The sequence below is a fragment of the Pezoporus flaviventris genome, unplaced genomic scaffold (assembly GCF_033815535.1).
Source record: "Pezoporus flaviventris isolate CSIRO_AGI_PZ_B2104156 unplaced genomic scaffold, CSIRO_AGI_Pfla_v1 ptg000022l, whole genome shotgun sequence".
Lineage (NCBI taxonomy): Eukaryota > Metazoa > Chordata > Aves > Psittaciformes > Psittacidae > Pezoporus > Pezoporus flaviventris.
The window spans coordinates 5,196,679-5,219,314 of record NW_026892570.1 but is presented as its reverse complement, the minus strand read 5'-3'; the positions used below and the strand labels follow the sequence as shown (position 1 = coordinate 5,219,314).

Below are 22,636 nucleotides of genomic sequence, written 5' to 3'. Positions count from 1 at the left end.
CAAGAAAGAGGGAGAAAGATCTTTTACCAGGGCCTGTACCACAACAATAGTTTAAACTCAAACAGGGTTTAGATTTATACTGGATATAAGGAAAAAGTTCTTTGCAATAAGTGTGGTGAGACACTGGAAGTTGTGGATACCCCATCATGAGACGTACTCAAGTTCAGGCTGGACAAGGTTTTGAAAAATCTAATCTAATGAAAGATGTCCCCACCTGTGGCAGAGGGATTGAGCCAGTTGTTCTTCGAAGGTCACTTCCATGCAAAATTACTCTGTAGTTTTATTCAAAAATTCTGACAGCAGAATCTTTGTTTTGCTAATTCCATTTACACCGCTGTTTTTTCTTAAAAGTTACAGCTCCCATAATGGACATCAAAATTCTATAAACACTGCAGCTGTGATTTTCGTTTCTGATTTTCAGGTATACTAGACTACAATAGAACTCTAGAAGCAGAATTTCAAGCAATGCCAAATCAGATGTCTTAAGGAAGTTTATTACATCAATATTAATACCTAATCAACAAATTTTATAATTTCACTGAAAAAAAGTTTTGTAGGGTAGTTTCAGAAAGACTGATTTCTATAAGCCCACTTGGAGTTTTTTGAAACTTTCTCTTTGCTTCAGCTCTTGCTTAAAAGCAGCATTAACACCTAAAGAAAAACCAACTTGAAAGAGTTTAATTTTGGTTAGTAATCTAACAACAGAAGTTTGTGATGGGAATAAATAACACACTTAGTATTTAAAAATTCTTTTCTTTCAAAAGAATTAATGCTAAAAAGTTAAAGAAGAAGGAAAACAGCAAAAGTAGTATTTTTTTTTTGTATATATAGAAGTCTTAAGAAGCACATCTTTTGCTTTTTAAATATGACTGATTTAAATGACACTACTGCACAAAACTGGACATAGCTTTCTATAAGAAAAAAAGCAAGATGTAAACATAATTTCCCCTAACTACACTCATAAGTTTAGGACTATTTACATTTTCAAATTTGAGTTTAATTTGAGTCTTAATACTCAAAGTTCCAAGTCTTTTTAGATCAAAAAGTTTTAATTTATTAAACAAACAAAAAAAATGCAAAATTAGATTCCTGAGACTCTATGTACCTATACATGCATAGTTATATATAAACAGGTTAGTAAATAGAAAGCAACAAAACTTCTTATCCAGCAAACTCATTCTTATACAACTTGGAAAATGTCAATAATGTCCACGAAATCCTGTAACCCGAAACCATTAGCAGGAGAACTTTAGCAACATTTTGCTGATAGTATTTGTTTACACTGCTTACTCCTTAAAATCTTATTTTATACACTGCTATATTATAAGACTGCTTTGCACAGTTTCAGTCATGTTGGTACTTGAATTTGAAAACAGATTAAAAGCTTATAATATGCTTGGAAAAAAGCATCTGAATTGCTGCAGTTTCTATTTATAAAGTTGTTGAATTTTATCTAAACTGAAAATCCCAGGAAGGACAATTTCCTTGAAGAACAGAAAGTAAATGCAAACAACTATATATGCGTTTGCACTTTAAATATTGTAAAGCACTAAGTGAGTTATTTGGACTTAAGAAAAAAACAGCTCACATTCATTTTCTAAATTAATCCTTCACCTCTTATAAAAGAAAATCTCTTTTTAAGATGGTGATTCATGTTCCACTGCTTTAACTACAGCATATAGTGTATTCAACCTGAGGGTATCGATGCCTGTGTATATTTTATTACAGTGAATATTTACTTTCATCAGGTCTATATGTAAATTAGTGGCTGCTGCTGTGGACTAGAAAATAAATTTGTTGATTTAAAAGGTGAAACAGCATCTTATGAAGGCTCTACTGCTCTTTGTTTTATCCGCAGTTACTGGGAGCAACTATAGTAAGAAATAAAAAAAAATCATGGTGATTTTGAAGTGCTTCTGGCCATCTGTGATTTCCAGTGTTTTCTATTACGATGGATAGTAATATTCTGATGTTCACTTGTGATTTAGAGATTTCTGTTCTTCAGAGCTGAAGACTGAATAATACTTTTGTAGTGTAGGAAGGAGCAGAATCTGTGAAAAGAGAAAAAAGAAATACAGCTCAGACTTTAGCTATGTAATCCAGCACAAATAAATGGAGCCCTTAGCTAGAAACAGCTAGGTTTGGTTTTATTTCAAAAGTTCTCTACAAGTGATCTCTCTGCTATCTTTCAGAAATTCTGCTAGCTCACATTATGCAGAAACTATTCCTTCTCCAGTCTGCTTTTTAAAGGCAGGTATTGGCATAATCTGTAGCACAAGAGGTCAGAAGCAGGAAATACAAGAGTGATTTGTGATCCAACCTTAAAGCTTGGAGATAAGTTTTGTCTAGGAAGGCAGAAACATCTATTATCCCTGAGCTGCTTTACCCCAAATGAGTATAAAGCTGGCCTATCCCTGGCAGGATCAAATGAAGGTTTCAGGAAGCTTGGCTGTCATTTTAGAAGTAGGCAGCTTGCATACTCCAGTGTGCAGTTTATGAACATTAAAGAATGGAAGTCCAGTATCAGAATGTGAAAAATATTCTGCAGCCACATTCCTTTACATTTCTTTTTTGCTAGGTCTTGTAGGACTGCTCTATAGACCACCTACATGCCAATTCATGAAATGCAAATAATGAAAAGATACAATAGGATTCATTCCACAAAAATCCATTTCCACACACAAACTCTCAAAGGGATTTAAACTCTATATGGTATTTTGGCTCACGGAAATTTTCCCTTTGTTTCCTAACATGTTTTACTAAATGAAAAAAAAAAGATATTTCCAGTTACTTAATTACAGTAAGTCTAAAACAGAACAGCAAACTAAAGTAACACAGATTTTTTAGGTGACGTGCAATAAAAACAATGTGGTCAAACAATAAGTACATTCTATACATCTCATTATTAAAATATGTTCTATAAATGCAAAGAGTATTTTATGTATACACTGTGTTTCTTTTTGAGGAGAAGAAGCACTTTTTGCTGGAATTCAGTTCCTAATGCTAATCCCCAGTAAGGTGAGCAAATCTGGAGAATAAGGATAATCGTTGCATACATAGTCATTGAATTAATGCGTGTGCAAACACACCATTAATTTTGTATGCATTTGTTCAATATCAGGTGTCTTAGTCAGGGCCCAAAATTTAAAGAAAACACATTAGACATTTTCACTTTTAGTCTTATTTACCATAACAGACAATTACAGTTTAAGGATATATTGCTTGTCCTCTTAAAAGTTAATGTTTCGGTTGTATTTCTGCATTTATATCCAAGCTGGTAGGAAGTTTACTGCAAGTTAACACATACCCCTTTCTTTTAGGTCTTCAATGTATGCTTTCATAAACTCTTTCTCGAATTGCTCCCGTTCACGTTCACTTTCTACAATTTCTTCAGTGTCTTCACATACAATAGTTTCAACTGGGCTGTCCTTGAGACTTACAAATCTAGAGAGAGATTAACGAAAGAATGTATGCATCAGGCTTCTGAACTTCACTGGCCTGCATGAATGACATTTTAGAAGTTGCTTCTACAGCCAGAAAGAGAAACGTAAGGAACATTTGCTCAGTTTTTGCATTGTGGAATCATTAGGATCCACTTATTTGCAGAAGTAAAAATTTCAAATAACACATTCTCTATACTCCACTTTCCATATAAAATTTATGAGATTTAGCTCTCTTTTTTTTTTCTTATCTACATAAATCATTCTTTGCCTTAAGAAATATATTTCTTTATTATTAAACGTATGACAGACTACAGGATAATTTCACAACTGTTACCAAGCACTGCAAAATCCTTAATAACTGCCTGTAGTCTGGAATTTTGCCAGTATTACTTCACTGACAATATGTATCTCTATTTTTTGGTAGTTGTTATGTTCATTCTGTTTTACAACGCATGACTGGATATGCATTTTGTCATATTTGCAAATTTCCTAAAGTTACACATTGCAGATGAGAAACTAGATGGTTACATTCACATCTAAAATAACATGCAAATTAAGTCTATAACATTCTGAAAATCTCTGATGTTTTTCCCACTCAAGAAGTAACACATAATCCAAGAAATGTTACTTTCTAAAGAACAAATGGTCCAACAAATCATCCAGCTTTTCAAAATCTCATGAATTGTTGTGAGTCTGTGGTCTGTTGGTCTTGGCTGCCAGGTTCCCACCAAGCAGCCCTCTCACTCCCTCTCCACAGCAGGATACGGGAGAATATAAGATGAAAAAGTCATAGGTTGAGATAAAGACAGCTTAATGTAGAAAAACAAAAGCCACACACAGAAGAAAAACAAAGCAAAATAAATATTAAATATTAAAAAAAAAAAAAGAAATCATTCTCTGCATTCTCTACTTATCAACAGGCAACGTCCAGCCCTTTCCTGGGAACCAGGCATTCAGTATGGGTAGCACTATATAATAACCTTGTTTTATATATATAACCTTTGTTCCTGGAGTTTTCTCCATATCAATTGTTTGCCCTTCCAAAGCTTTCTCTTGATTTTATTGCTGAGCATGACACCATACAGTATGGAATATCCGTTTGGCCAGTTTGAGTCAGCTGTCCCAGCTGTGTCCCCTCACAACCTCTTGCTCATCCTCAGCCCTCTGGCCTTTGTGAGGGGGGTTTGAAGAGGCAGCCTTGATGTGGGAGCCCTGGTCAACAGTAGCAAAAAACCTCGGTGTCTCACCACCATTCTAGCTACAAATATAAATACAGCACTATGAGGACTACTATGGCAAAAGTTAACTCCATCCCAGTCAGACCCAATATGGAGTCTCAAACGGTATCATAATCAAAGGCCTGAGCATCGGCTGTAGAAATGCAAGATCATTGTAACTGCAGACTAAAAGGCCTTTTAGACTTAATCTGCATGCAGCAACAAGGTGCTGCTTCGCAACAGAGTATATGACCTACTAAACTCACATGACACTATTTAGACTTTTAACTCCCAGAAGCATACTGTTGACAGGACTAAGCTTATCAACAGCAAACTGCCAGTTTCCTGGTCCTGCTCTGGCACATGATTATGAGACTCCAGAGTTAGCGCTACTACAACCATGTCTACACAGGAATAGCAGTGTGGGGAAGTGGCAAATGAAAATCAGAAAACTGCTGTTCCTCTGCATTTTCCAAGCTTTCTAGTGCCTCTTTAATGGCTCTGATATAAATTGAGTCCTAATTTGACCACCAGGTGTGGTAGAAACTGATGCCTGTGAAAATATTTCTGCTGAGTGCACCTACTTTATGTTATAAAGAACATACTTTCTCTCTTTTACTTACTTTAAACCTGTGGTTGACTCACAGACAGCGGTGGGTATCTCAACCAGGTCATCACCACTGACAACTAGCAAACTGAGCTTTGGCATATTGACAAGAGCTCGTGGAAGATAAGTCAACTTGTTCTTCTGCAGGAGAAGTGTCTGAAGTTGATCTAACCTGTAAAAATGTGAAAGATGAAGATAATAAAATATTTATTTCAGACAGGAATATTTATCCAAGATAGCAACACAGAATTAATCATGTACAAAAGAAGAACATGCACCATCTTTTGCTTCTCAAAAATTATTTATACCACACTTCCACAAACTGTCACCAACTAACTTTAGTGGAAATTTCCAGTCATGGTTCAATATCATAGATATTAATAGCATACCTCTGAAAAGTACTCAGAAGCATTCCCCAGATAAAAGATTACAAAAATTATTGTGCTTTCATACACATGTTGACAGAATATGATATAAAGGCTCACTATGTGTATCCTGGAAGTGATGAAAAATATGGGTCAGCAGCTCACACCTTTGCCCGTATGCTGGATTCTATGAACTAGATACGTTCGTGCTAGGCAGTATATTCCCATCAATTGTTTTTCACTAGTAATTAATACTGAAGGGAGCAAGAGAAAGACCAGCTCCTGGTCATATGGCTCTTGCAAGTTTTCCCATTGAAATCAATTTAATGACAGCGTTTTGTAAAGGAACATGTTTAGCTTGGTTTTCTTTACTTACCCTAGCTCTTTTCCTAATGCAGTAGTAATTTGTGACTGAGCATTTATTCCTTGGAGTAGATAGAAGATAGCAAACTGATGAAACAAGTTTGTCTGATTGACAGGAAAAGCCCATTCCTTAAACACCATTGTAGAAAAACAGAGAAGATGAAATGTAGAAAAGGAGCATTTTGGAGACAGAGGAATATAGATGGATTACAGGAGGGAAATGTCCCTTAAATTTAGTGAGTATCCTTCCATAAAATAAAAATCTTATTAGAAGCGCTTTCAAATTAATCAAATCTCAGTTCAGATCTGGAAAAAAAATGGCAGTTGTATACTGTTGTTGCTAGAGCATCTGAATTACTAATACAAAAGTTTTCAGCCCCTGCTGTCAGAGAAATCTGTGATTACACAATGCCCCAGAAAAGTCTTTTTGACCAGCAACAAGGGGTTTGAAAAAGTTAAGGTTGAATAAATTTTGTGTGAAGTTTCTTCTGTCTCAAGGATCTCTATTCCCAACTCAACAAATAATGCAATTTTTTTTAATATAAACTCTTGTTAATTGGTAGTTTCTTTACGTATGGTTATGTAACGTTCTGTAAACCAGATTACAGCAGGACTCCAGAGTGAATAAATAGGCCCAGGAATAAGTGCTTTCTCAGACTAGTAAATCCCATTAAGGGGATTAGCATGATTTTTTAAAAAATATCTCCAGTAGATCTCTAATTTGAGAATACAAGTATATGTGTACACATGAATATATACTCCAGAGTAGGAGGGGAAAATTGTCAGTGGGTTTTTCAAGCTTACTAATATTTTCCTGCTTTACTGACAAATTTTACCAGGTTCTTTAAATATGCTTTAGTTCATCTTTCCCTCCACCCTATTTCCCCTCCAGAGTGATACTGCTGCCAACTCCATATGGTGAGTCCCCTTTGCTGGAACTGAGACAGTATGCCCCATGAACTTCCTAAAGAACAATGCTGTCATGAATGCAGCAGAAAATCTAACTAGTTAACTGAAAAGCAAAGGCACTGACTGTGCAATCTGCCATTAATGAGCTAGAAAATGTAGTTTCTGTTATCTGACCTATTCCATCAATAATAATGGTAAAGCTTACATGCAAAACTGTATGATGCATTTCCAAGTGAGATTTTCTCATGTAATTTTTCATTAATGCTGTCCCTTAGAAGCTTGTTACTTTCTAGATTTGCTTTAGAGTTCACAAGCCTGCCAATAAATTAAAAACATAAACTACCTGTCTATGTCTTCTGGGAGGTCTTTCAGGTTGTTGCTGCTAATATCCAACCACTGCAAATTAGACATACGAAGTACACAAATTGGAATAGAATGGAACTTGTTTGCTGACACGTCCACAACTGTGACTTGTTTCAGGTTACTTAGCTAGAAAGAAGTGGAACTTTATTTTAGTTATATTTTCCAAAGTACAGAAAACATTTTATTTATCAAAAGTTCCTGTTTTTCTCAAAGCACTTTGAAAAATAAGAATTGCATGATTATTTTTATTCAACTTTTTGCCAGTCTTATCTCTTAATCATCATTTTATACCAAAAAAAAAAAAAAACATTTCAGAAATAACTATCATCTCCTGAAATGTTCATCACCTTTCTAACACCGTCATGGTATCAAATGAAGTTTCAGATGACACTAAGGCTGGATCTAAATAATGACTGGGTTCTTTCCTAGCTTGCATATGAAGTAAGCTCTGAAGTGACAGAATACAGTTTTGATTATTGTTAGAGGAAAAGTTTCCATTCACAAAATCAGAGACTTTATAACTCTCACAAAACCCACATAATTTCCTTTGTTATAACTCTGTTATGCACTGAGAGTGTATTGCTAGGAGACCCTTAGGAAATTAAACTGTCAATTTAAGCAAACAGAAAATTTAGTCAAATATTTTTCAAAGATCTTTAAAAATACATCATCCATACTGCAAACTAAATAAGGTGCACTAGAGCTTTTTATTTTATGCTTTTCAAACTAATTACCTTTTTAAATAATAAACCTTTACCACAATGAAGGTTAAGTACAAATGTAAAATATACCTGTTAAAGAAATAAATGTGTTAAATAAACCTCTCTGTGTAGTGAATCTATTATTCAAATTATCAGTGTTCATAAAACCATGCATCTAGATAAAGTGAAAGTCAAAGGAGTATAAATGTTAATGAAAAAAAAGTACTTTAGAATGGAAATTATGTTGCTGAGCCCCTAATCATATGTCACCATCCCAATCTAGCCCTATAGATCCTGCTACAAAAGAGAAAGTATCAAAAGAATTTCATTGGTCTTTGCCTGAAGGTTTCTTAGAGTGTAGAAAATTTTTAGCAGCCAAAAACCCCAAACCAAATATATCTTCTACTTCCAAAGCGAGCAAAATTCAAACAACAGCATAAGAATTAAAGAAGTAGAAAGCAATAAAATACATTCTGAATCCTTGAGAGGGATTTATTATTATTATTATTATTATTATTATTATTATTATTATTATTATTATTTAATAAGAATCTACTTATGTTTTGTTCTATTTTATGGATAAAATTCTTACTGCAGTATTGACAGACTTTTATCTTAATTTGACCTCTGCCATTTAAGATGCTCATATTCACAGCTTGGTGCTATGTCAGAGCCAGTTTGGTTTGGGATTTTTTGGCAGTGGTTTTTCTTTTTGTTGTTTGTTTGTTTGCTTGTGGAGTGTGAGGTTTTCTGTTTGGTTGAGCTTTTTGTTTTGTTTTCTGTTTTGTTTTTTCTAGATACAACCTCATATTGCTGTGTAACCTTAAAATTTGGGGAAATCTTTCCAAGGACATGTACTGAAGTTATCATATCACAATTGACTAGACAATTAAATTTACCTTTCAAAAACAGGGTAGATGTTCAGAGTTTCTCAAGTCAAAGATATAATTTCAAAATCTGCCCACCACTGTATTAGAACAGTCTTGGTGAGGCATTACCATGGAAATGCTTCCCTCCTGATTCAGAGCAGGCAAGCACACATCTTTTCCTGACACATCTCACTTCAAAATTATTCTGTTGTTTTGAGGACTGACTACCAGCAATGACTACCCACTCACACTGTAAATTTTGCAGAAACTCAATCTTTTTTCCAACAAAACAGAACCTCAATTTAAACAAGAGTGACACTTCTCGATTGTAGCAATGAGAGAATGGAGAATATAATTAGCACTACCTTTACACTGCATTCACTTTGTGTTTTCAGATTTTGTCACAATTCCAAATCCCAAGCAGATATTTCAGGCTTCTCTGCACTTAGAACAATTTGCTCTCCCCAGAAGGAATTTAGCAGGCACAGATATAAAACAATGTCCCACAGATTTAAATTCCACCCAAAGTGTTCTGAAACCATTCCCAGAGAAGGAAAGCCACAGTTCCTAAACACAAAGTGGCAAATTACTTTAAAATCAACTCACATCACTCTTCACACAGATTCCTAAACACATTGCTTTCACATGCCGTCCCTGTCATGCTCAATGTAGTAACATTAGGTGGTAAAATGATATTTCTTCAACGGCAGAAGATAGTTTTATATGTTTTCCTGAAAGTGCTTTATTGCATTAAAAATTAAAAGTAACATTAATATAGCAATAGTATTTTTATGAACAGATATTTTTCTGATATTTTTCATCTAGTATTGATGGCAGATTGGTTTAACGCTCGACTAGATGGAAACCTTATTTTTTCATGAGTTTGTACTCCTGTAAAATGTAACAAAATATAAGGCCATGGACTCCTTTGTTAGAAAGTTTGGTTCAACATGCAGCAGAATATATGAAGCCATGATTATACTGTATAAGCTGCAAGCCCTTAGTATTTTTAATTTTAGGGTAATATTTAACAAAACCTGTCCATAGTATGTCGAAACATAATGGAGTTTTTATTTAATCTGTCTCTGATAAGCCAACAACAAACACCTATGATATAAAATGATTGGAAAATATGGCAGCTATGTGTTATATTTTCTAAAGAAAACCCTTTGTATTTTATATCTTCTTGAAGGACTGCTGCATTTTTGCACCTTTTATAATGTTTAGTTTTCAAACAAACATGGCTCCCTTATCATTTTTACATTACAATTTTTTTTATGTTGATTTTTGCTATTTCGTTCTATTATGTGACTTTGAATCAATCAGTATATAGCTTTTATGGAAGCGCCATTTTAAAAAATAGCTATATTTAATACTGCAGCTACCTGGACTTGTCATTCTTATGTTTAATCACTCTTGCCATTTGTATTTGACAAATATCCCCATTTTGCTTATCTTAATAATTTTGTTCACAGAAATAATCCAGATAACCTTGTGGAACTCCACTGCTTCCCTTTCCATCTAACAGCTAAGCCTTCAGTTGAAAGAAAAGGAGACCATGTCCTGGGCTGAACAAGTTATGTCATTTATGGGTGTGTTTTTATTTTTGTTCTGCTTTTTGACATGAAAGGGTTTTACTGATAAAGTTGCATGCAAGTTTATCATGTGTTACCTACTACTTAACACCGACAAATGAAAAGGTGTAAAGTCACATCAAGATTTACAACAAAAATACTGTATTTTTTTGTTACATTCTGTGACAGAAACAGCATCCCATCAAAGTTAATGTACGACAAGTCATACAAAGGCTTAACCAGGAAATGTCTATCAATACATTACAAATGTGCTTGTGCCCACAAATTCCAGACTCAATGAATTCAAATAAAATTTATATCACAGTAAGATCACATTTCCGAATATGTTGTCTCCCAAATCAAATAGAGTGGTACTCAGCATGTCATTAGCTTGCTGAAAGCATTACAGTATATATAGCAAAGGAGCACACTAAATGTTAACTGCTCACTTGCCCACATATATCTCATGCATTCAAACCAAATCCCTAGCTTTTCTTTCACGAAGCTGTAAGTATAACCTATTCTATAATCTCATTGACACTCCTGGAGTAAAGTCACAATTAAAGAAATAGTATAAGAGCATCTTTAGAGGCAGAAGATATGTTTTGTGAAGACCTACATGTATACTTGCATTCTAGTCCTCTATGAGACTTCCAGACTGGGCTCTTAAACTTGAGGAGGCCAAGGTACTTAACAGTCAACTCCAACCCTTAGTAACAGTGCACTTATTCACAAAACCCTCTGAAGCGTAAAAAAGCATAACTTCAAATAACACTTCTTTTGGTACTAAATAAGCTAAATACAAGAAACATATGTAAAAGCCAGTGTTCACCCAAACAGAATTATTCTGATTTTGTAATGCTAAAATCCTAAATCTTTTGCAGAGTTAATCTACAAATACACACTGTTTTTCTGATGCTGAAGTTTAACATTATCCCCTTCATCACTGGAGCATTATCATCATTTAAACACCTACTGTTTAAAGTCTAATAAGGTAATTATAGCTATGGTGATGTAAGAATAAAAAGTCAGCAGAGACTTTGCTTTTTATTTAAGCAGGTTTTTTGATACACAAACCTTTCATCATGTCTGCTAAGAATGAGAACACTGGCTGCATATGCAGTACTCACAAAAATATCAAGTATTCATTATTCATAGGTCATTGAAGAACCAGATAGCAGTAAGAGCAGGACTATTTTCATACAGTTAAAATCCCAAAGAATGTGGATCATGTGTTTAAGAGTTGTTCCAAGCCACTAGATGAGTCATATGCATGAAATTAAGTACCAAATTACTGATTTTCTGGACTGAGGCCAAAACAAGCCTGCTGCCTCAAAAAAAAAAAAAAAGAATTTGTGATGATTAGTAACATTAAATTTTCATAGTATTGCTGCTGGAGCTACACACAGTCTGCATATATTACTGCATTTTGCTATCATAAAGTCATATCTTCTTCAAGTTTACAAAACTTCTAAATTAAGGACACACCTTAGAAAGGAAAAACTGGTCCCTACCAGAAGTCAATTAAAGGTTTCTCATCAACTCAAATGGATTCAGTAGTTCACTTGGCATGCATACTCTCCATATGTTTTAATTGAAGCCATTAGAAAAGAAACAGCAGCAATGTCAGTAGCATAAAGGCATTAACTGACCTCTACAGAATATTTGGATAGGAAGTATCCTTTAAATATGTCAAAAAACCCTTTTAACATATATTTTGTTCCTTCAGAACAAGATGACCAAAACTACTCACTTTCACAACAGAACAGAGACAAAGCCAAAATCTTTTTTTCTTTCATTTCTGCTTTGAGATGCAACAGCAATTGAAGCAGTCCTATTCAAATGATGCCATCTTTATTATGATTTAAACATACGTAATGAAGCTGGGCTTTCAGGACAAGAAGAATTTCCTTCATACAGATCTGACACAGGCACTGGACATTTGGCAGCCTTCCAGTAATACCACCTAACCACATGATGTTTATTGCTGCCCCATGGATGAGAACATGGTTTTTACCAGAATTCTCTAAAGTCTCAGTTCATTCTTTTTGTTTGTTTTTTTTTAACTTATAAACTAATGAATCATTGTTGAAATGGTCTTTAAAAGAAAAAAAATTGTGCACATAGAAAATATCTGAATAGGTCCCCAGTGTAGCCAAGATGCTCCTGTATTTTAGGCAAGCTTCTTGCTCTAAATTATGTCAGGAACTCTTTCATCAACTCAGAGAAACTCAGGAAGAGGTAGGCACAAATACAACTGAAGGGTCAGTCCATAACACTTCTTGGATTACTAAATATTATTCTGTGCCTCTTACACAAGAAAGAAAAGATGTCTAACAAAATCAGTCATCTGGCCTGTCCCAGTATAGTTACTCAGAAGATAAATTGTTTAGAATCAAGTTGCACAGTACTGAAGTAGTATAAGCTCAGATACATTATACACTTTTTCATCTAAACAAGTGTTTTACTGCCCAGTTCCCTTCAGATTGTGTCTAAGCAACTTAGCTTTGGTTAGCTACAAATTGCTGCTGGAGACATACATTCCCCCAGAAATTTTTTAATACTAAACAACAAAAAACTCATGCATACTTGTGTATAACACAGAATCATAGAATACTTAGGGCTGGAAAGGACCTTAAGATCATCTAGCTCCAACCCCCCTGCCACGGGCAGGGACACCTCACAGTAAACCATGTCACCCAAGGCTCTGTCCAACCTGGCCTTGAACACCACCAGGGATGGAGCATTCCCAGCTTCCTTGGGCAACCTATTCCAGTGCCTCACCACCCTCACAGTAAAGAACTTCTTCCTTATATCCAATCTAAACTTCCCCTGTTTAAGTTTTAACCACTACAGTCCCTAATGAAGAGTCCTTCCCCAGCATCCCTATAGCCCCCCTTCAGATACTGGAAGGCTGCTAGGAGGTCTCCACGCAGCCTTCTCTTCTCCAGGCTGAACAGCCCCATCTTTCTCATCCTGTCTTCATACGGGAGGTGCTCCAGTCCCCTGATCATCCTCATGGCCCTCCTCTGGGCTTGTTCCAACAGTTCCATGTCCTTTTTATGTTGAGGACACCAGAATTGCACACAGTACTCCAGGTGATGTCTCACGAGAGCAGAGTAGAGGGGCAGGATCACCTCCTTTGACCACTGGTCACACTCCTTTTCATGCAGCCCAGGATACGGTTGGCTTTTTGGGCTGTGAGCGCACACTGAAGCTGGCTCATGTTCATTTTCTCATCAACCAACTCTCTCAAGTACTTCTCCGCAGGGCTGCTCTGAATCTCCCCTCTGCCCAACCTGTAGCTGTGCCTGGGATTGCTCTGACCCAAGTGTAGGACCTTGCACTTGGCATGTGCAATGCCAGGTAATATTTTCTGTGAACATGGCAATTTACAAGCACCTATGTAATGTTTTGAGTGCATAAAAACATAAATATAACAAAGGAAACTACTCCTACTGAACAAATACTTAGAAGGAATAACATTTATTATGGACAGCATGCATCTAAAGCTGTCAAGAGTTTTACAATTACAAATAAAATCTAATATGGGGAAGTACAAGCTAATATAAGAACAGTAAACTACACACATTTCTTAAACTGACTGTAACCTGGGAAAGATGGAAAGATGAAAAAATAACAGCATGTAACTCAGTGAAACTCCTGTGTTCAATATGCAATAGTGGTCAAAAAAGCAAATAAATAACTGAATATGTAATGTGATATATAATAATTAATGCCCAAATTACTTGCCACTGAATGAAACAATTGTACACCTACATTCAAAGTGCCATACTTCTTGTCACTTTTTTTCAAGGAAGAGTACAACAGATGAGATGCAGAAGTGAGTGACAGTTATTACATAATGGAAACAGTTTGTTATTTTTATTAACTTTTTTTTTATTTGCAGCAGTTCTGAAAGACCTAAATCAAAATTAGGAAAGACTGTAAAGATTCAGACAGCTGAACAAGAAATGATAAATTCATGGTGCATTGGGTCCAGGAATTTAGCAGATGAGGATTAACAGTATCACTTCAGGTTAGACCAGAAAGCAACTGGCTCATGTTGCTAGGGTAACACAGGTGATAGCAAAGCAAACAAAACATATGTTAATTAAAAATAGATAGGAAGAGATACTAATATCAGCATGAATTTTCTGAATTAGAAGATTAGAGAGATCTAGGAAATCTTACTCCTGCAAAACTGTGTTTACACCATAATGCATAAAGTTATTTTAACCTTACCATAATGATGGTGGCTTGCGTTTTTATTGCTTGTAAAATTACTCATCCTTCTAAAATCAGCAATAATCAGCTCTACAACAAGCTACAATAACGAATTAGATGGATTATCTAAACAGCAGGTGAAGAGACGGGTGTTTTTTTCATATTCATTCTGAGTTATCTAGCCGTTAATTTCTTTACCTGAAACTCATTGTGATTTGCCCTGCAGTTCCCAAGCATGACAGAGGCCAAGGCTTGTGAGCTGGCATCCCTTCAATAAAAAAAAAGCAAAAAACACTGGCCCATATCCTCCACTGAATTCCCTTGCTTCTTCAGCATTACTTCCACTTCATGTTTGGTAAAATTCTACAGTTTTCTGCCCAGAACTAGTAGGGTGGAGATCTTACCTGACTGAGTCCTATATGAGACAAAAAATACAAACATATCTGCTTTCAACTGTTAGGGCTGGCTCCTGTCTTTATGCCTTTCCCATTGATCAGTGATGATGAATGAAAATAAAAGTCAGATTCACCAAGCATTATTAACAGCTATGAAGAGTTAATAAATCATTTAACTACATACAGTTAGTTAACAACTGATAGGAATATATTCAGTAATAAATTAAATGCATTAACTTTAGTTAGACTTTCCAACTTTATTCTTAGAGAATAAATAATACCACTCATTAGCTGCACTTTATGGAATAACAAATAATGTGCTTTTTTCTCCCTTTACCTCCAACTCCCTTTTGACTATCATCAATCCATTGTATGTGGGTACCAGAGACATTTTTTTTATATTAAAATATGCAAATGTGATAGCGCTATGTATTTGTTCTCTTCTCTGCCCAGTGGGAACTTATCTGAAACCTTCCCACACGTGCATTGAGTTTGTACCTCTGCTCTTCCTGCTAAATGTTTTGCTTTGCTGAATAGGACTTCTCAGAGAAACAGAACCAGACCAAAAGAGACCAAAAACTTTCCAGCTGTTAAACCTCATTTAAGATATCTTTTGAAATCGTATTAAAGTATGAAAAGTAATTTGTGTCTGTTCTGGATACTGTTGTATTTGAAAACCTTAGGTGACTAATGTTAGTGTTTAGTGAATCTCCAATCACGTCAGCTTTTTTTTTAGGGTCTCACATGTTAGCATTGTTGAAAGTTGCAAGAGACAGCTAATTATAACCACCCAGAATGCATTGTCCTGGTTTCAGCTGGGATAGTGTTAATTTTCTTCCCAGTACCTGGTGCAGTGCTGTGTTTTGGCTTCAGTCTGAGAACAATGCAGGCTGGCGGATGAAAGATTGAGAAGAGCCTTGAGAAGAAGGACTTGGGGTTACTGAACGTGAGCCAGCAGTGTGCACTTGTAGCCCAGAAAACTACTCTGTGTTGGGCCGCACCAAAATTGTTGTGGCTAACAGATCAAGGCAGGTGATTCTGCCCCTCTGCTCTGCTTCGGTGAGATCCCACCTGCAGTACTGCATTCAGCTCAGGAAAAAAATGGACCTGTTGGAGCAGGTCCAGAAGAGGGCTGCAAAAATGACCAGAGGGATGAAACACCTTATCTATGAAGACAGGCTGAGATACTTGGGGTTGTTTAGCCTGGAGAAAAGAAGGCTCCAGAGAGACCTTATTGTGACTTTTTAATACTTAAAAGGAGCTTATAAAGAAAATGGGGATAGAGTTTTTAGTAGGGCCAGTAGTGACAGGTCAAGAGGTGATGTTTCTAAACTTTTTAAAAGAGCATAGATTCAAACTAGGTATAAAGAAGAAAATTTTTATGACCTGTGTGGTGAAACACTGGAACAGGTTTCCCAGACAGGTGGTAGATGCCCCATCCCTGCAAATATTCAAGGCTGCCTTTTCTAACATTTACATTTGATTTCAGTTTATATTTCCACTCATGTCCAAAGGCATTCCTAATTTATAAATATGGCCAAAATAAATTTTAATTGAACTGCAGATCCATAAACCCTTTCTTCCAAAGGACTTTACAACTAACACTAATCTAATACTGAAGTTAAACAGAAGGTTTTAAAATACAAAATATTAGACACCAAACAGAAGAGGAGAGAAAAATAAATTGGGAAAAAAACACTGAACCAGCTTGCTCTTCCTTAGGCATAGTATGGAATGGTATGAAATCTTAAGCCTTGTGCAAGTAAAAGATGATAACACACACTCTCCATTTTCTTAACGGAGCATAGATTATCTCATTTTAAGATTCAGTGAGATAATTTACAGAGTGTTAGAAGTGGCCTCTGAAAACAGGGAAAGAGCTTTTTACAAGAAGCAGACAAGTGAGCAGTGTGCTTGGCTCCTGAGGCTATTGCATGAGGCATGTTACTCAAAGCATGGTTTCACAGCACACCCAAATAGAAATACTGCAAAAGTCTGGGTACTGGACATACATGTTCCTAGTAGGCTGATACAGCCAATTCATAGGCTGCATTAGGCCAAGCAGAATGCTACGGTTTGGGGTGGGGTTTTTTACTCCAGACCGTGAAAAAGGTGAATGTATCAGTACCAGATATTGAATCTATTAACAGAGAACGAAGATACACAAGATTTCAGTTATGCTAGAGCATCTCAGTCATAGCATACCTCAACCTAAAAAGCCTGCATTGAAGAATTAAATTGGTAGATTAAAAAGGCAAGAAGTATAGTCAGTATATGTGCTGGAAACCTCCTTAACAACTGTAGTTTACCTGAAAAACAGTAGGAGAACAAGCTTAACATCTTGTCTGTCCTGAAGTTTCCCTGTTTACAAAACAAATTAACAGACTTAACAGACGTCATAACAGTCTGTGAATTTCTTATGTGGCTGACTTGACAAATTCAGGCACAGAAACAACTGATATGCCATTAAAAATTTATACACATATATGGTAGCTGACTTCACAAATTAAGGACTTCAATTCAAAATGGGGTTTGGTGACACTGTATGGTTTTGTGTAATAACTTATGTTCACCCACTACCACTTCTGGGTAGCAACTACAGTCATGATCTATCTTATTGAGATTTCTCCCCCTAAAATAGCTCATCATGTAGTATTTTGTGTCTATTAAACAAACAAAACAAAACAAAAAAACCACACAAAAAATAACAACAAAAATATGATTCCCAAAAACCAAAACTGAACTCTTTTCCTAGGAAAGCAAACAACTTAATGATCAAATGGACTAAAAGCTTCAAGACTGCTCTATTTTTTGCCCTTGTCATAAAGAAAATGGATAGAAAAGGAAAAGGGAGACTGATTACTGAAGATGTAATTCAGTCTCTGAGTTCTGATGATCTCATAAACTTTAATGGGTCTGAGAAAAATTCTTGACTGAATTAAAGGCATGTTATCAATCTCTTTGAATCCATTTTCATATATGTTATCAGTATCTCTTTGGCCATTATTCGGTGTATAAAACCAAGGTAAAATTAGATTTTGATCACCTCAGCTGGGCTGAAGTTTGCCTTTATTTCTTTTGGGTAAGTTTAACATTAGAGAATGCTGTTGCTATTCTCATGTATTTCTGTAGCTTTCCCAGAAGAAACTTTTAAGGATTTGAAAGTCAAATAAAAATTGATCTTTCTAAAAGGTGATAAACAGGAGCTTCTATCTTATTTTGTGTGTAGGTTGCCAACTTTTCTTAATGTTGTAAAGGGATCCCATTCACCTACCAGATCACAGCCTGCACATCCTTGCTCACTTACAGTCCCCAGTTCCCAGTACTCATACCACAGAAGACAATGATGACCAATCCATATGAACATTCCACTGGATTGTGTTAGCCACAATTGCATTAGGTAATATTTGATCTAATCATTCTAACCTGGGGTCATAAATACTTGTATTGGATGCCCATAGCAAGATGTTGGCAGTATGAGGGCTGAAATGGTAGTCTGACTGGGAAGACACCAGGGGCTGCCCCAAGCTGAACACAGACAGTTCAAGCTGACTTCAGTGGACTCCCAACAGAACACACCTGATCTCCGCAGCTAAGCACGTGATGCCACTCTAAAAATATCTTTATAGAAAGGGAAAAAAAGGCAACGAAAGGGAGAGAGAATAAAAATGAGAGCGAATAGAGGGAATATTAAGGTCAGAGCTGGAGGAGGTGCTCCATGGTGAGGATCTCCACACCAGAGCTCGTGGAAGACCCACAGCTGCTGCAGATCGATATTCCTGAAGAAAGTGCAGCCCATGGGCAGCCCACACTGAAGGAGACAAAAAGCGTGAGGAGGAAGGAGAAGCAGCACAAAACCACTGTACACTAGCTATAAATCCCCCCACCCCCTTGCACTGCTCAGGTCTGGGAGGGGAATCAGAATGAGTGACATTGAGAGGGCGAGAAAAATATGTTTTAATGTCTTTGTTTCTCACTACCTACATACATATTGGCAAATATTAAATTAACCTTCACCAAGTACAATCTCTCTTGGTCACAACATTAAATGGTAAACAAACTTGACCCATGAGCTTTCATATCCTATTTTCTCCTGATGTCATGCTGAAGAGGGGGAAGAAGTGAGCAGCTGGGTAGGCATTTTTGCTATTAGCCAAGATTAGCTGACTGTAACACTTCACAGTGTCTTTCTGTTTTCCTTTTTTTAGAATTTCCAGACTAATTCAATATTTTAATTCATTAGTTACCTGTCAGTGACTATCACCTTTGTCCATCTGAGATTCAAACCTCAGACACCTATTATTTCAGTACCATTAACGATCCAATTGCTATAAATAACGTCAACCATATTAAGTGCATCCAAGGCCAAACAGTTTACAGCATTTTAATCATTTGATAAAAGTGTTAGTTTAATTGTATGTTCAGCTTCCAAAGCTGCCTTTGAAATATTGACTCTGGTCAACTAATTTTATAAACTAAATCAGAAGAGTTTGTGTAGCCCACCTTCCAGGCCACTTCAAGTATAAATCAATTCTATACTCCACAGAAACAAAGAAACACAGTAGACAATGCCGATATTTTTCTTCTTGACCTTTTAAACCATGTTGACATGATTCCAGGTTTTGCTGTTCTATAACATCATTTGTACAGCTCCAGGTTTTTTTTCCATAGCTTGTAAGGAAGCCATTATGCAGGAGCCTACACTCGGTTTTAGTGTCTTTCAATCTCATTGAAGAAGAGACTGTCAAAAGTTAGCAATGTTTTTGAGCTTTGCAAGGAAAAGACTGCTCTCTTAGGACTCAGCCTTGGAAGGACTTCCATGCACAGATAGGTTTACATGCAAAGGCTGCCCACAATGCATTGTTCTAGTTTCAGATGGGATAGAGTTATTTTTCTTCTTAGTGTCTGGTGCAGTGCTGTGTTTTGGCTTTAGTCTGAGAACAAGGCTGGTAACACACCAGTGTTTTAGCTGTTGCTCAGTAGCTCTTATCCTGATCAAGGATTTTTCAGTCTCTCATGCTCTGCCAGTGAGGAGGGGTACAAGAAGCCAATAGGAAGCAGAGACAGGACACCTGACCCAAACTAGCCAAAGGGGTATTCCATACCACAGCACATCATGTCCAGTATATAAACTAGGGGGAGTCACCCAGGCAGTCCAGCTCACTGTTCAGGTCACTCTGGGTATCAGTCAGCAAGTAGTGAGCAACTGCATTATGCATCACTGCATCTGTTTTTTTTTTTCCTTTCCACTTTTAGTTTTATATCCTCTCCCCTTGTTATTCCCCTTAATAGTAGTAATAGATTGTATGTTAGTTATTAAACTGTTCTTATCTCAACCCACGAGTTTTACATTCTTTCTGTTCTTATCCCACCTGGGGAAGGTAGGGGGTGAGTGAGCATCTGCATGGTTCTGAGTTACCAGCTGGGCTTAAATCATGACATGCATAGACATGTGCATTATGCCTTGTGCATTACAGGGCATTTAGAAGCAACTACAAAAATACTCATTGATCTTAACATACCAATGACTGGGTTTAAATTCACCATTCTAGTCCACAGGATTGAATATATTCAGTTTTCCTAGGTGCTTAAAGCATTTCCTAAAGCATTTCCTAGATGCTTTAATTCCTTTGCCTGTTCAGGATATATGTTTTTCTGATTCCATTATGGTTCCTTTTACCAGTTAAGTTTCACCTGGTTTGTTCCCTACCTTTGTTGTATGAAGGAAGAGGAGAGAAAGGAGAAAGAAGACCTGCACTATTCATGCTGTTGCTAGCATTCTGTGCAGTGTTTACTTATGATGTGAAGTTAATGTTCACCCTTTGTTTCTGTTTCCTGCACACCATTTCTAACAATTATTTTCTACCTTAAGTGAAAAGTCAGAAGGGAAAGTTAATTAGTCTTTGCGTGTCCCTGGAGCAGAACATAAATATGGCCAAACCGTATCTCACGCAAGTTTAGTCTGCTTCGACATTGCCTGTAATCACCAGTAATAGATGTTCAGAGAATGTTCAGAATAGATGTTCAGAAAAAGTAGGAATAGCTAAAGAAAAGCCTGACACTTCTTCCTAAAGATTCACCTGCTCATCCTCCAGGAATCATGATATTAGGACCCTGACAAATATGGATGACATCTGAAACTGTAGTTAAGTACCACCCAATGGTTTTGTTTCTCCTTGAACAATAACTCTCAAAGCTGCTGTGGCAACGGGCAGCTATGCATCCAACACAAAATACAATGTCAGTGCATGCCTGGGAGTCCTTTTCTCAGTCTTTATTATATATTCGTATCATGTCTCACATGTAGGATCATTTTCAGACAGACATTTTTGCCCACAGTAACATGCAGTGCTGTTTATAGAACTCTCCATACTCTTTTTAAAGGAAAACAGACAGTGGGAACAAATGAAGGTTAGTATGTGAATTTGACTGTCAAGATGCACTTCACTTTCACAGAAGATAGCTATTTGCGGCATTCTCCTTATCATTGTTGGCCAAATCCCCTTTGGGGTCATGTCCTCCTTCATATATCAGAATAAATACAGGCAAAATTTAGTCACTTGAAAACCAAAATAAAGAAGCTTGGTTCCATTCAACTGCTGCTAAGGCATTTTCAGTGAGACTACTAAGAAAATATGATTGATAAAAACTTCAAGGAATGTGATTTAATCTGATAAGAAAAGATTTTAAGACTGTGATAAAATACCTCATAAGCTGAATAAAAAATTGAAGAAGCATAGTTTATTATCTTACTTCAAATGGGAGCTCTGTTATTTCCATATTTCCAGACAAATCCAGTTTTTCTAGATTCTCACAGTCACCCAGTTCTGGAGGAACTGACTTCAAATTATTGAAACTCACATTGAGCACTCTGAGACTTTTTAAGCAGCCTGTGAGGGAAAGATAATAAAATCAGCATGTTTAAATAAATAAATAAATAAATAAATAAATAAATAAATATAATTTTAAAAGGGAGAAAGTAAAACTAAAAGGCATACTTAGTCCATTAAAAAAAAAAGGAAGAAAAAACCAAACAAACAAAACAACCCTCCTTAATTTGGTGACCTTAATTTGGTGATGAGTAAGAGATTAATAAATATTTTCTGCAATGGTTACTAATACTGGAAGCAACAATAGTGCTGTGTAACACTCAAATGCACTTCCCTTAATCTGCAATGGTTTTGGCAAGAGTTTAAAAAGAGGCAGCAAACGCTTGCAAAGATCTTGATTCTACCAGGGATAAGATACCTATTGACCCCAGCTGAAACTAGAGAAGTTGGCTTTTCGTTTGGCTACTTTAGAAAACTTGTGCGCTAACTGAAAGCATCTTAGTATTTTTTACAGAATGTCCTAATTGGGAACAATTTCTCCCACTAAACTTACAATGTTAAGAATTCTCTCTCTGGTATGCAGCACTGCATACTTTTGATTATAAAATATAATGGACGTGTGCATTTGTTTCATTATATTCTTTATTGAAAGTTATTGTTCTTGATGGATTAATCTTAAGGCCCTTGTAATATTCTAGTTTACATTTATTCACATTGTACTTTCTTCAACTTATAGGATGACAAAAACAACTTTAGAAAAATCATTAAAATTC

At 36.1% G+C, this 22,636-nt stretch overlaps 1 protein-coding gene across 1 annotated transcript in view; it reads right to left on the bottom strand.

The window, feature by feature from the left end:
• Positions 1 to 1,424: 1,424 nt before the first annotated feature.
• LRRC2 (leucine rich repeat containing 2) overlaps positions 1,425 to 22,636 on the bottom strand; it is a 52,917-nt gene continuing 31,705 nt past the window's right edge. The window contains exons 4-8 of the mRNA XM_061456378.1: positions 21,787 to 21,923; positions 7,248 to 7,393; positions 5,284 to 5,439; positions 3,308 to 3,444; positions 1,425 to 2,051 (exon numbers count right to left, since the gene is read on the bottom strand). Coding sequence (XP_061312362.1) covers positions 2,002 to 2,051; positions 3,308 to 3,444; positions 5,284 to 5,439; positions 7,248 to 7,393; positions 21,787 to 21,923 — 626 coding nt within the window. The 3' untranslated portion in view covers positions 1,425 to 2,001. The remainder of the gene's footprint in view (positions 2,052 to 3,307; positions 3,445 to 5,283; positions 5,440 to 7,247; positions 7,394 to 21,786; positions 21,924 to 22,636) is intronic.